Source organism: Leopardus geoffroyi, chromosome C1, assembly GCF_018350155.1.
Source record: "Leopardus geoffroyi isolate Oge1 chromosome C1, O.geoffroyi_Oge1_pat1.0, whole genome shotgun sequence".
Lineage (NCBI taxonomy): Eukaryota > Metazoa > Chordata > Mammalia > Carnivora > Felidae > Leopardus > Leopardus geoffroyi.
In genome coordinates, this window is record NC_059328.1 from 213,000,597 (window position 1) to 213,013,347 (window position 12,751).

At 43.5% G+C, this 12,751-nt stretch overlaps 1 protein-coding gene across 24 annotated transcripts in view; it reads left to right on the plus strand.

Moving 5' to 3' along the window:
* The window catches only part of LOC123599598 (nuclear body protein SP140-like), a 65,835-nt gene that overhangs the window by 18,494 nt on the left and 34,590 nt on the right, over window positions 1-12,751 (plus strand). For 21 of the 24 annotated variants that reach the window (XR_006713216.1, XR_006713215.1, XM_045481651.1 and 18 more), the window contains 3 exons: window positions 6,136-6,219; window positions 8,624-8,755; window positions 10,857-10,940. Coding sequence is in view for 22 of the 24 variants with exons in the window: in XM_045481651.1 (XP_045337607.1) it covers window positions 6,136-6,219; window positions 8,624-8,755; window positions 10,857-10,940 (300 nt within the window). In the remaining 2 variants the exon portion in view is untranslated. The remainder of the gene's footprint in view (window positions 1-6,135; window positions 6,220-8,623; window positions 8,756-10,856; window positions 10,941-12,751) is intronic. The other 3 variants (XM_045481667.1, XM_045481668.1, XM_045481669.1) reach the window with 2 other exon arrangements.

The window sequence follows — 12,751 nt, forward strand, 5'->3', positions numbered from 1 at the left end:
CCCTACTCAAGCCACTACCAGAGGCGGGATGCTGGATGTCAATGAAAAAGGCACAGATTTGCCAACAGGAAGTTAAATATTTGGGCTTCAAACTTACCCAAGGCAAATGGATGCTGGGAGCCAAAAGGAAACAGGCAGTCTGTGCCATTCCAGTTCCCACTACCTGCCGGCAGGTCTGAGAGTTTCTGGGAGCAGCAGGATTCTGTCGGATATGGATGCCAGGGTTCTCAGAGTTGGCCAGACCTCTATACGAGACACTAAAGGGGGAAGAAAGGGGATCCCTTTTCTGGGGCCCTAATCAAGAAAAGGTGTTCACAGACATAAAAATGAAATTCACAGAGGCACCAGCCTTGGGACTCCCAGATGTATCACGAGATTTCAACCTGTTCATGCATGAAAACGATGCGGGTGGCCCTGGGGGTTCTAACCCAGGAATTGGAACCTGGCAGAGACCAGTGGCATACCTTTCAAAACAGATTGACTCAGTTGCAGCGGGATGGCCACCCTGTTTGAGGGCACTGGCAGCCACCACACTTTCAATCAAGGAAGCAGACAAACTCACATTGGGGCAAAACCTAAACATTGAGGTTCCCCATTCAGTTATTACCCTGACGGATGCCGGGGGAAACACTGGTTAACTCATGTTTGGATGACACAATATCAGGGACTACTATGTGAAAACCCATGAGTAAGATTGGAAGCCATAAAAACCCTAAATCTTGCCACTTCCTGGCCCGCAGCAGCGGGGCTCCCCAGAACATGATTGCCTAGAGGTACTTGATGAGGACCATTCTAGTCAACCTGACCTATCAGACAGGCCCTTACGAAATTCTGACCTCATCCTATACACAGACAGCAGCAGCTTCATGAGCGAAGGCAAAAGATATGCTGGCTATGCAGTAGTCTCTGATTTTGGGTTCACAGAAGCAAAGGTCCTTCCACAAGAATGGTCAGCCCAAACATCAGAACTGTGGGCCCTAATGAGAGCACTAGAACTCAGTAAAGACAAATGACCAACATATACACTGACTCACTCTGTGCCTTCACCACTCTACACGTACATGGGGCTCTATACAAGGAGAGAGGACTTTTGGTAGCAAGAGGAAGAGAAATAAAAAATCAGGAAAGAATCCTAAAACTATTAAGAGCAGTCTGGGAACCAAGGGAGGTAGTAGTCATCTACTGCAAGGGACACCAAAGAGGAAAGGACTCAGTGTCAGAAGGTAACCGATGGGCAGATGCCGCAGCTAAATAAGCAGCAGAAAGACAAACAACGCCCTCAAAAATCATGCTGGTCCAGGAACTGCCAACTTCCCCAAGGCACACAATCCAAGAAACAAAATGGGCACAACAGGAAAAAGGAAGCCAGACAAAAGAAGGATGGTGGATACTTCCAGATCAAAGAGTCTATACCAGAGCAGCTAGCCCACCAACTGGTTCTCCAACAGCGTGAGCTCACCCACCTGGGAAAAACTGCCCTTGAAAGCTTATTGCAATGTACTTGCTCAGCTCCCATCCCTCTGTGCCTCGATCTCTCAATGCTTCCTCTTCAGCACTCAAAATAACACCAAACAAGCCCCTACTGGGCCCACGGGAATCTGACACTATGGTCAGGCACCCTTTGAAGATTTGGAGGTAGACTTTGCCAAAATAAGACCCAGTGAAGGATACAAATTTCTTCTGGTACAGGTATGGAATGTCATTAACCATAGGCTCAGACAATGTCCCAGCTTTCGTGGCCAAGGTGGTGCAACAAGCAGCCCAAACCCTAGGTATCCATTGGAACTTACATGCAGCCTACTGACTCCAGAGTTCAGGGAAAGTGGGCCATCTGAACTGGACCCTTAAATCACAGTTTAAGTAAATCATGGCAAAACTATGTCAGGAAATTAACTTGCCCTGACCAGATATACTACCCCTAGCTCTTTTCCTAGCACGTTGTATACCCTGGACAAAAACAGGATTCTCCCTATTCGAGATCCCATATGGAACGCCCCCTTCACTAGTCAAATTCAAGGGCGACCTGACAGAGCTAGGGAATTTAGAAATACAAAAACAAGTACAAGGATTAAGGAAAACTATATTTGAGATACATAGATGGGTGACAGACAGGATTACCCATTTCCCTAGGAATAACTGGGCACCCTCGCAAACCTGGAGATCAGGTTTGGATAAAAGATTGGAAAAGGAGACCAGTCAAACCTACCTGGAAGGGACCCTATTTAGTTGTGCTAACCGTGCCCACAGCCATCGAGGTTGCAGGACTAACCGCCTGGATCCACCATTCTTGAGTAAAGGCAGCCCATCTGTCACCTGACAACCACTTTGAATGCTAACCAGAACAATCCTCTACAGATCATTCTTAAGAAGACAGCGGATAATCAGCAGCCAGCAGCCAACACCTGAGAACTTTCTATAACCAGAAGCTTGAGGAAATCACCAAGCGACTTAAATGAACTACAGCAAATCGTTGTCTCTCGAATTTCATTGTCATTCCCTACCTATTTCTCTTTCCATACTGGTTGTTATACTCTTTGCTGTGGGGCTTACCCAAGTTATTCCCTCAGATTGGCACCTCAGTCACAAACCTTGTTAGCCTTCTTCTACTTACTAGTGTCAGGATGCCTTATTCTCCTTAGATGTATACGTATGTATATATGTGTGTGTATGTATGTATATGTATATGATCTGAGTTGTGATTGATGTCCTTCTCTGTATGTTTGTTTTCTGCCTTTATATCCCCAGGATGGAATCACTCCCACTGATGCTGAATCAGCCTTGTCTCCTATCCCCATTGTGTATATTCCCCGTTCCTAACATTCTCAAAAGGGATCTTTTCATCTTACCAACCGTGTTCTTGTTCCACTTACTACTGCCCCTCTTGGAACTTTCCTCCCTGACTGGAGGGATGTGTCAAAGCATCTTCTGCTGTCTTTTGCCTCCAGGAGGGACAGCCTTATGTTACAGGCCCAGATTGCCCTGACTGTTACCCTGCTCTCCCGCCCTCTGCTCGTATTCCCTCCCCTGTTGCTCCTACCCCTGTTCCTACTCCTCCCCTTGCTCCTCCGGGCCTAAAGGATGAGATAATACTACCACCATGCCCCTGTGCCACTGTTTACCCCCACATGCCAGGAAGATGTTATGATGCCAGGAGGATTACTCCCTGTAACAGAAACAGGAGAACTTACTGGATGGGAAAGTTAAAAATGAGACGCTACTAGGGGCTGCCTGATCCGACCTGCCCTGATATCCCCCATGACTGTTGAGTCACCTCTGACCCAACCTATTGGCCTCTACCTACACTTGAATCGGGCAGACCAGTTGCTTTAGATCCCCACCTGGACCAGATGTTGAGTGCAACCCATTGCCCCCTCAATGATACCAATCCCAGCCTGGCCAGAGCCTGCTGGCTCTGCTTGTCCACAGGACCCCCTCTTTACGCAGCTACTCTGATAACACAGGCAGCTATAAATGTTACCTTGTTAGCTAAAGACCCAGACCCCCACATGGTGAGACCTGTACTAACTGGAGTTGAACTGTCCCAAACAGCTCTCAGGTGCCTGAGAAACAAAATGGGAACAGAGCCAGTTGGCAATCTGACCGTCGGCCAGTGCAACCAGACTCTTGACAGTCAAGAACATAGTCATCTTCCTACAACCCAACACTGGTGTTGTCCCCTCTCAGGGCTTTTCTTTGTATGTAGGACAGATGCCTACCTGTGTCTACCAGCCATTTAGATGGGATCTGTACCCTGGCCTTCCTTACTCCTCAGATAAGCATTGTTCCCAACAGTCAGTCTCTTATAGTGCCCTTGGCAGTGTATACTCAATCAAAAAGAGCCATTCAAGTCATCCCCCTGCCGATTGCTTTTCTTGAGTGACTGCTACATGCCAGACACAGAGAGTACAGTGGTGAAGAAAATACACATGACCCGTGTCCTCATGAAACTTACAATTAGTGGGGGTGACAGATGTTAACCAAGTAACCCCACAATAATTGCTCAGCCAGGACCTGCATTTGCTGAAACATAGGATTTGAATCTCTACTTTTTTTGGGGGGTGGGGGGGAAGGCATGAAGTATATGCTTTTGTAAGAAAGGAGGAAGCATCTGTGTTACTTGTAGACATGTTCAAAGATTAAGAGATTTTCTTTGTCTTAGAAAATTTGTCACTTGGTGCAGTTGTGTGCCAATTGACTTCTCCAAACAGTGGAGATGTCACAAGAGAAGCCCAGGAAATACCCAAGGCTTGGGGAGGGGAAGCTTGTGAAAGCCACCGAGCATGAGCAAAACAGTGGACTGACAGAATGGTGTGGCTGAAAATACCGCCTGGGAGGGAATGTTTGGAAGCTCATTCTGAGAAGGGAAGTTGGTTGGGGATTTTTGAGGGTCCAACGCCCAGTGCCAAGAGATTTGAAGTTTATTATTTGGGAAATAAAGAGGTAGTGAAGGATTTTTAAGCAGAGAAAAAGTAAAAGAAGTCAATATAAAGAATGGGATGTGCTGATTTGTGAAAACCGTATCTTGTTGAAAATAAAAGCGATCGTATTTCCATGCTATGATGTATCCAAGTCAGAAAAAGGAATAAAGGAAGTCAAATACCTGGTCATAAATTTGAAGTTAGCGTTATATGCGTAACCAGGATGGCCCCAGATCATGGTTATGAAGGAATGGCAGTTACTGTTACTACTCACGTCTCAGGGGCTCAGATCCTCTCCATGCACTGTGCGGATCCCCTTCCCTGGGCCTCAGCACCCACATCACGTGTGTTAGCTTTTGGGGCTCCCTGTGCTGAGGCTCACGGCAGCACTGTCCACCTGCCCCCAGGGAGGTCACTACTGGCATCTCCTAGACCCTGGTGTTCAAGGGACCTGCAGGTCAGTAGCCCAAAGCCAAGAAACTGGTAGGAGGGCTGTACAATGTGCAGAGAAACACCTGTGCTTGGGCCGCCCTCTGTGTTCCCAAGACCTCTGACTCACACAGCATTTGCCCCCATGTCCTCCTTCAGACAAGAATATGGCAGCTGTACCAGTAGGTGACCCAGGAAGTTTGCCTGGACAAGGAGTCAACATGTCCTGGGGATGGCAGAAGCATCCGTTGTTCCAATAAAACCTTTCTACCTTCACCCCCACCCTACTGCCCCGACCCTGCAGTGGGTATTGCCTCCAGGAGGTGTGCTCTGGACAGCTGTCTTTCTTGGCCAGCATCTTTCTCTGTTTCTTGGACTTTTTCCCTCATGTTTTGTCATTCTTCCTTTTCCATCTGTCTTTGCTGAGGTACCTTGAAATGCAGCTGCGAAGCAGAGGTGCCCTGAGCTGGTTTTCTGCATTGCGTGTGATCACTTTCTGGGTCACTGGTACAGCTGTGATATTCACTTTCTGTCGTGCCTTTCAAACAATATGCACTTTTTGTTCGTGCCTTACAGAGTGTCTTGTTGTTACCTGTATCTCTCCCCACCCATCCCACCCCAGGAAAATGCTAATTCCTCTTCACTGTTGTGTTTCTTTGTAACCAGCTCATCTTCCTTCCCTGATCTAAGATCCCCTGCCTCCCTCCCTTCTTCCCTTCCCTTTCCTTCATTTACTCTTTCTCTTTCTTTCTTTCTTTCTTTCTTTCTTTCTTTCTCTTTCTCTGTCTCTTTCTCTCTTTCTCTCTCTCTTTCTTCTCTCATTTCTTTGCTTTGTTGTTTCTTTTCTTTAAAACCTCCATCCTTAAAAGATGTTGGGGCTTTCTTTTTTTATATAGGTCTATTTCTCTATAAACTACTTTTCTCTGGCTGAAATGCCTCTGCTTCTTCTCTCTTCCTAGTTGCACGTAGAACTTACAAAACACAGTCCATATATATTATTTATTTTTAATGAGCTTTCATTGGTCTCTGGTCAGTCTAAACTATTTACAACTTTTCCATCATCCATCCTTTAAGTCCTTGAGGCCCATCTTGATGTAGAGCAGATGTAGGATTCCAGGAGCAGCATCAGTCTCTGGTCCTGCGAGACCCACTGAAGCCCAGGGTTCCCTGAGGGCTGGGAGGCTCCTGCTGAACTGCCAGAGTCAGGGCTGTGCCAGGTGTGTAGTTGTGAGAGGAAGCACCTGGTCACCGCCGGAGGGCTCTAACTGCCTTTCCTTACTCTTCCCAGTGATTTATGACAACTTCCATTATGAAGCCATTGATGAAGAAGAGACAAAGGAGATGCTCCACTTCCAAGTACACCATAAGCTAGGTACTTGTGACTCAATAGAGACTTGTTCTTTCATCTGCTGAGCAGAAAGGCGAGCAGAGATCAGGGGGCCGAGATTCTGGGTGGACAGTGCACCGTGGGGAGGGGCACACAAAGAGATGGGGAGCCAGACCACGGATGGCGATATGGGATCCCAACTAACCCACCAGGGGTGGAATCCAAAAATTTTGCCAGGCAGATAAGACCACTCAGAATATGGAACGGGAACGCACAAGAGCAGGTCTTACTGTGACCATGAGGCAGAATTAAGGGGAGGAGCTGACAGTGGTTAACTGTGAGCTAGACATTCAGTAGATCTGGGAAGTGGTAAGGTTTGCCACCAGGTAACAGGTCCAAAGAGAAAGGCAAGAAGGAACTGCTATAAATGCTTCTGCTGATAAAAGAAAAGAGGGAGAGGGAGGGTTGTAATTATGTGCAGAAGAGAACATGGAAGGAGTGGTACTGTGTAGAAAAGAGAGGAAAATGGAAAATAGTGTAAAGGGGAAAAGAGAATTAATGGCAGTAATCACTTTAACAGTGACAATAGTAGTGATACAGACCTTTCTCAGACCGCTAGGCATAAGGTCAGCCCTTCCCATGAGGCAAAATATTCCTCACATATGAACTATATACTTAAAATTTTTTTTAATGTTTGTTTATTTTTGATCAAGATTGAGAGAGCGGGGGCGGGGGGGTAGCAGAGAGAGAAAAAGACAGAGGATCTGAAGTAGGCTGTTCACTGACAACAGAGAGCCCAATGTGGGGCTTGAACTCATGAATCATGAAATCATGACCTGAGCCAAAGTCAGACACTTAACCAACTGAGCCACCCAGGTGTCCCTGAACTATGTACTTTTGTAAACAATAGCCACCGTTTCCAGCTTTTCAATCATTCTTTTGTTCCTATTCTTAACAATAATTAATTGTTAAATTATAACATATACACCATTATTACTGAAAATTATGATTTCTTGCTAAGTTACTATAACTCTGTTTTCCCTTTACAAGTACTCCTCATAACAACCCTATCATAGGGTTTTGTTATTCCCATTTTCCAGAAGAAACTGAGGCATGAGGATGGTTAGTGATTTGTGCAAGGTCACCTGACTGATCTAGGACTTGAGCCCTCTCCTACGTGCCAGCCAAGGGCAAACATGCTGAGGCTTTGCTGCCGGGCTTCACCTCTGGCTCTATCTCTTGCTTACTTGGGCGAGTTACTTAATTTCTGTGTTCCAATGTATAAATTGAAGCTATAAGTCTGTCTGTAAATCTATTCTAAAATAAGGTTGTTGGAGAATTCAATGATTTAATTGATATGAAGCACTTATAATAATTTGTGGCACAAAGCAATTGTTATATGCTTACTACTTTTATTATAATGTGTTTCTGATTCCAACACCTGGACATTTAACAATGCTCCAAATTTGAAGACTTTTCTCCTCAGATGCCCACTGAAGAGAAAGTTATTTCTCAGACCAGAGTAGCAGTAAGTGAAACAGTGTTTAAGACCACGAAAAGGTCTCTATCCTCAAGCCAAATGCCTACAAAGAATTATTTATTTGTTAAATGTTGATTTTTCCCCCTTGCAAATGATCAATGTAAGAAAAACCACAGACTATAACCAGACTTATAGAATACCGTTAATATATATCCTTTCATTTGTATTTATATCTCAGTATATATTTTTTCAGTGTATTAATGCATTTATATAAAACTTGGATCTATTTTAATAATCACAGTTGTCACAAACTATGGGTCTGCAGTTCTCTCTTGTCCAGCAAGAGAGCAGATGCAGAATTGAATACAAGAGAGGCTAATGTCTGGGAGGAGACAAGACCCCAGATCAGAGGTGTTGTCTCTGTATTTATTGAGCTCACAAGATATTATCCACGTGGTGAACGAGAAGAAAACAAGATGTTACACACATGAACAAGGAGAAAACAATTGGACAGTAATTGTTAACTTGTCTATGTAAGAAGCAAAGGGTTTGGGAGGCAAGGGGAGTTTGTGATCAAAGTACAATAGTATATTGGCATCAGATGGAAAGTACTTGTGATCTTATTACAATATCTCTCTAGCTAACCTCAGGCATTTTTGCCCCGTGGTGGTGGCTTTCCGTCCTAAGTTTTTTTCTAACCCATTTATGTAAGTAGAACCTATTTCCCCACATACAGTTATTCTTTTGAATGAAATAAAATTGCTAAAAGCCTAAAAATACATTAAAAAGTACAAAGCATGTCAAAAATAATTCCAGAGATTCATCTACTGAGGCTAGTAGGAATGAGAATGCGATGGTAGAAGGGTCAGTGATAGTTATTAGAAAAGAGTAAAAGAGGCTCATCATGGAGGGGAGGGAAACAAATTCTTGAACATTCCTGATGTCATCTTGGTGATGCCCTGCTTGTAGCTGGAATTCCAGAGCAGCTCAGTGATGGACAACAGATGAACATAATGGAAGGAGATTCATCTCATGACCCAAATGACACCGTAAGAACTGAGGAAATGGAAAATAAATGTGCCCAAGAATTTGAACAAACAGGTAAGGTTGACTGGCAGTCCAATATTTTTCCGGGTGACTGTGAACTATGGCACATACAGGCAGAGGTTCAAGCTGTGTCATGTGTTCATAGTTTAGAAAGAAGGCTCCAAGGAGCCATGCGTGGGTCAGAGGCATAGACCAGAGCCTGAGGCAAAGAGACATTTATTTATCAAAAAAGGGTGTCTGGTTCCTGTGGCAAAGCAAAGAAAGAAAAGACCACAGAGAGACAGGGAGGGTAGGATGCTGGAATAGCATAGGCAGAGAGAGCTAAAAGAGAAAATCTAGAGATGTTCCATGGAAAAAAGAAACCTCTACTCCTACTTCACACCATCCACACAAACTAATTCACCTTGGATCACAAATTTACAAGTTAAGGCTAAAACTATAAAACTTCTAGAGGAAAAAACAGGGAAGTGCCTTTGCAAGCTTACGGTAGGCAAAAATGAATTATATAGAACACAAAACACGTGGATTACAAAAGAAAAACTTGGCAAACTAGACTTCGTCAAAATTAAAAACTTGTGCTTTTCTAATGACACCATTAAGAAAAGGCAAAAGCAAGTCAGAGAGAGGGAGAAAGTATTTGCAATACACACACCTGACAAAAGATTGTACCCAGAATAAAGAAGTCCTATGAACAAATAATAAGACACCTACTAATTCAAAAAATGGACAGAAGATTTGACCTGATAACTTCACTACAAACAATAGAAAATGGCCAGTAAGTATATAAACAAAGTGTTCAATGTCATTAATCATCAGGGAAATGCAAATTTGAACACACAAGTTACCATTTCCTTCCTAAAATTGCTGAAATGAAAAAGACTGACAACACGTTGGTGAGAGAGTGGAGTGATTAGAACTCCATATGTATATTTTTGGTAGGAATGTAAGGCGATATGATCACGTTGGAAAACTATTTGTCAGTCCCTTATAAAGTTAAATCTAACCTGTGACTCAGTCATTTGACTCCTAGGTATCTTACTCATGAGAAATGAAAACTTATGTTCACACACAGATTTGTACAAGGATGCCTATAGTAGCTTTATTCCTACTAGATAAAATATGGAAACATCCATAAATAAACTAACTATGATACATTTACAGAGTGGAATACTATTCAGCAATAAAAAGGAATGAACTAGGGGCACCTGGGTGGCTCAGTCGGTTAAGCATCCGACTTCAGCTTAGGTCATGATCTTGCAGTCCATGAGTTCAAGCCTCACTTTGGGCTCTGTGCTGACAGCTCAGAGCCTGGAACCTGCTTCAGATTCTGTGTCTCTCCCTCTCTCTCTCTGCCCCTCCCCTGCTTACACTCTGTCTCTTGTCTCTCTCAAAAATAAATATTTTTTTTTAAAAAAGGAATGAACTACTAGTATATGAAACAACATGGATGAATCCTTAAAACATTATAGTTGACTCCTTAACATCTCAGGGGGCAGGGGCTCCAACCCCTTGCATAGTTGAAAATCCACATATAACCTTTGACTCTTCAGAAACTTAATTACTAATAGGCTACTGTCGACTGGATGCCTTTCCACTAAATAAGTGGTCAGTTAACACACATTTTTATGTTATAAGCATTCTATACTGTATTCTTACAATAAAGTAAGCTAGAGAAAAAATTTATTTAAAAATTCATAAGAAAGAAAATACAAGTGGACCCACGGAGTTCAGACCCATGTTGTTCATGAGTCCAATGTACATTGAGCAAAAGAAGCCAGTCACAAGCATACATACTGTGTAACCCTTTTTATATGAGCATCGGGACAGATAAGTACAGTTCCAGAAAGGAAGTTCTTAATGGTGATAAAAATCAGAACAATGGCTGCTTACAGTGGGTGGAAACTGACTTGAAATCAGCATAAGGGAACTCTCTGGCGTGGTGGAAGTGTTCCAGATGTTGACTGTGGTGTTGGTTACACAGCTCTTTTACACTTACTTAAGTTAGGTGCATCTGCATGAAAAAGAGGCAAGCAAGATTTTGTTGAGTCCCAGGTGGGGTCCTTGGAGCTTGAATATCAGAGTTCAGCTTGAGCACACAGAGGTCTCTTCTCGGGCCACTGTCTAAATTCTGCCATTTTCTTGTCCTCTTCTTCAGAGTTCTGTGAACATTCACTTCTCCGAATGAATAATTTCAGTGTGCCAGAAGAGAGACTCAACTTACTGTCATATGTGGGACAAGGTAACTATTATTCGTGTTACAATTTTGTATTACATCTTTATTTTCTTGTCTTCGTGGGAGCAAAGGCTGCATTTTGTCTCCTACCCCAGGTCTCTTCTAGTGTCTGCTTCTACTGGCCCTTACCTGCCCACAGATGTGACAGAGACTATGGGCAGAGAAATCTAAGCTCCTCAGTAGAGACAGGATTTGGTGATGGAGATTATAGAAAGAGAAAGTGGAAAAGGTAGCTAGGGGTAATAGAAAACAAATTACACAAAGAGATCCAATTTTCCAAAAGGAACATAAACTCCAGGGTGGGGAAGGGGGATAATTTTCAGCTAACTTCAAGAGACCAACTGAGAGGAATTTGGAGGTAGCATGCCATGTCCAGTCCACGTGGGAAAACTTCCCCCTGGGGCTGGCCAGTGGGGTAGACCCCATACTGTAGTCAAAGTCCCAGAGTGGAGTGGTTGAGACGGCAAGAGTGGGGAGCCTGGAGGATGCCAGTGCACAGATAGACTGAAGGTCAAGGTAAAGTGGAAGAAACAGCAATGACAGGGAGGAAGTAGAGACATAGTAGAAAAGAGAGAAACTGAAATATGGCTCAAGGATCAGAGGTAAAAAGTGAGAGAAAACATAAGGAAAGAGAAATATGGAGAGGAAAGTAAGTACTAGGAAGTGGAGAAAGCCAGGGAAAAGCAAAGGCACTTGTGCAGAGAAAGAGAGTAGATGGAAACTAGGTGAAAGGTAAACAGAGGATAAGGGGGAAGAGGAACAGGTTGGGATGCTGCAGGTTTGAGGCCAGAGCACTGGATAGAAATACCTTTGGACACAAGGGCTGACGACATTAGCTGCGAGTTTCCAGATGAAACTGTCCCTAATTATCAAAGTGACACTTACAAAATGTCACACTGCAATAAGCCTCTCCCTGAACATTCCAGTGATTCCCAAGACCAAACCTCCACCCTAGCTTATCTTCAGAGCTCATTTATCCGTGGACCTGAAGACCAGGGGCATGATAGATCCCTACACTGATATTCGCTCAAGAACTTGAAACTTGGCACTTCTAGAACTGAAAGCATTGTTTGCTCTTCATTGTTCAAGCTAGAGCCAATTCCTCAGTATTCTTTCCCTCATGATAGAACACTGCTGACCCGTGTTTTTTCAAGTTGGAAACTTAGCAGTTTGCCCCAGACTCCTCTTGCCCTCAATGACATGCCTGTTACTGCTCCAACATGGTCATTTCTTCTTCAGAATATCTCCCACCTGTCCACTGTCCATCTATCACATTCCCAGGGCAGAGTCTCTAATCTATGTCTCTGTCACTATTGTTGTTCTCAGAGGCAGACTTCTGCCTACCTCCTTCCTCCAAACTTATGCCCATTTAATGTATTATTTGCACTTCAACTAAATGGGGCATTTGAAAATAAAAATTAAATTGTATTACTTTCCTTCTAAGGAATAATAAGAAGTCTTTCTTACTTTTAAATACCCCAAGGATTAAATAAATGTTTCTCTCAATGGGGTCCAAGGTCACCTACAGTGAGCCACCTGCCTGTTTCTCCATCCTCATCGCCTGCCTCCTACATTACTACTTCAAGATAGAATAAACTTTCTTCCCTAATAATTTTAAATGTTAAATATCTCTTTCATATCTGAGCCTTTTCATATGCCTTACTTACAATGGTCTTTATGTTCTGCTGTCCTCTATTTACCCTTCTCCACTCTGGGTAAATCCTATTTAAAACATACCACCCTAGGGAAGATTTTCTTTAGAGAAAGCTAGACAACTGAGAGGAGCAACCAAGAGACAAAGGGTAGAAAAGGAATAG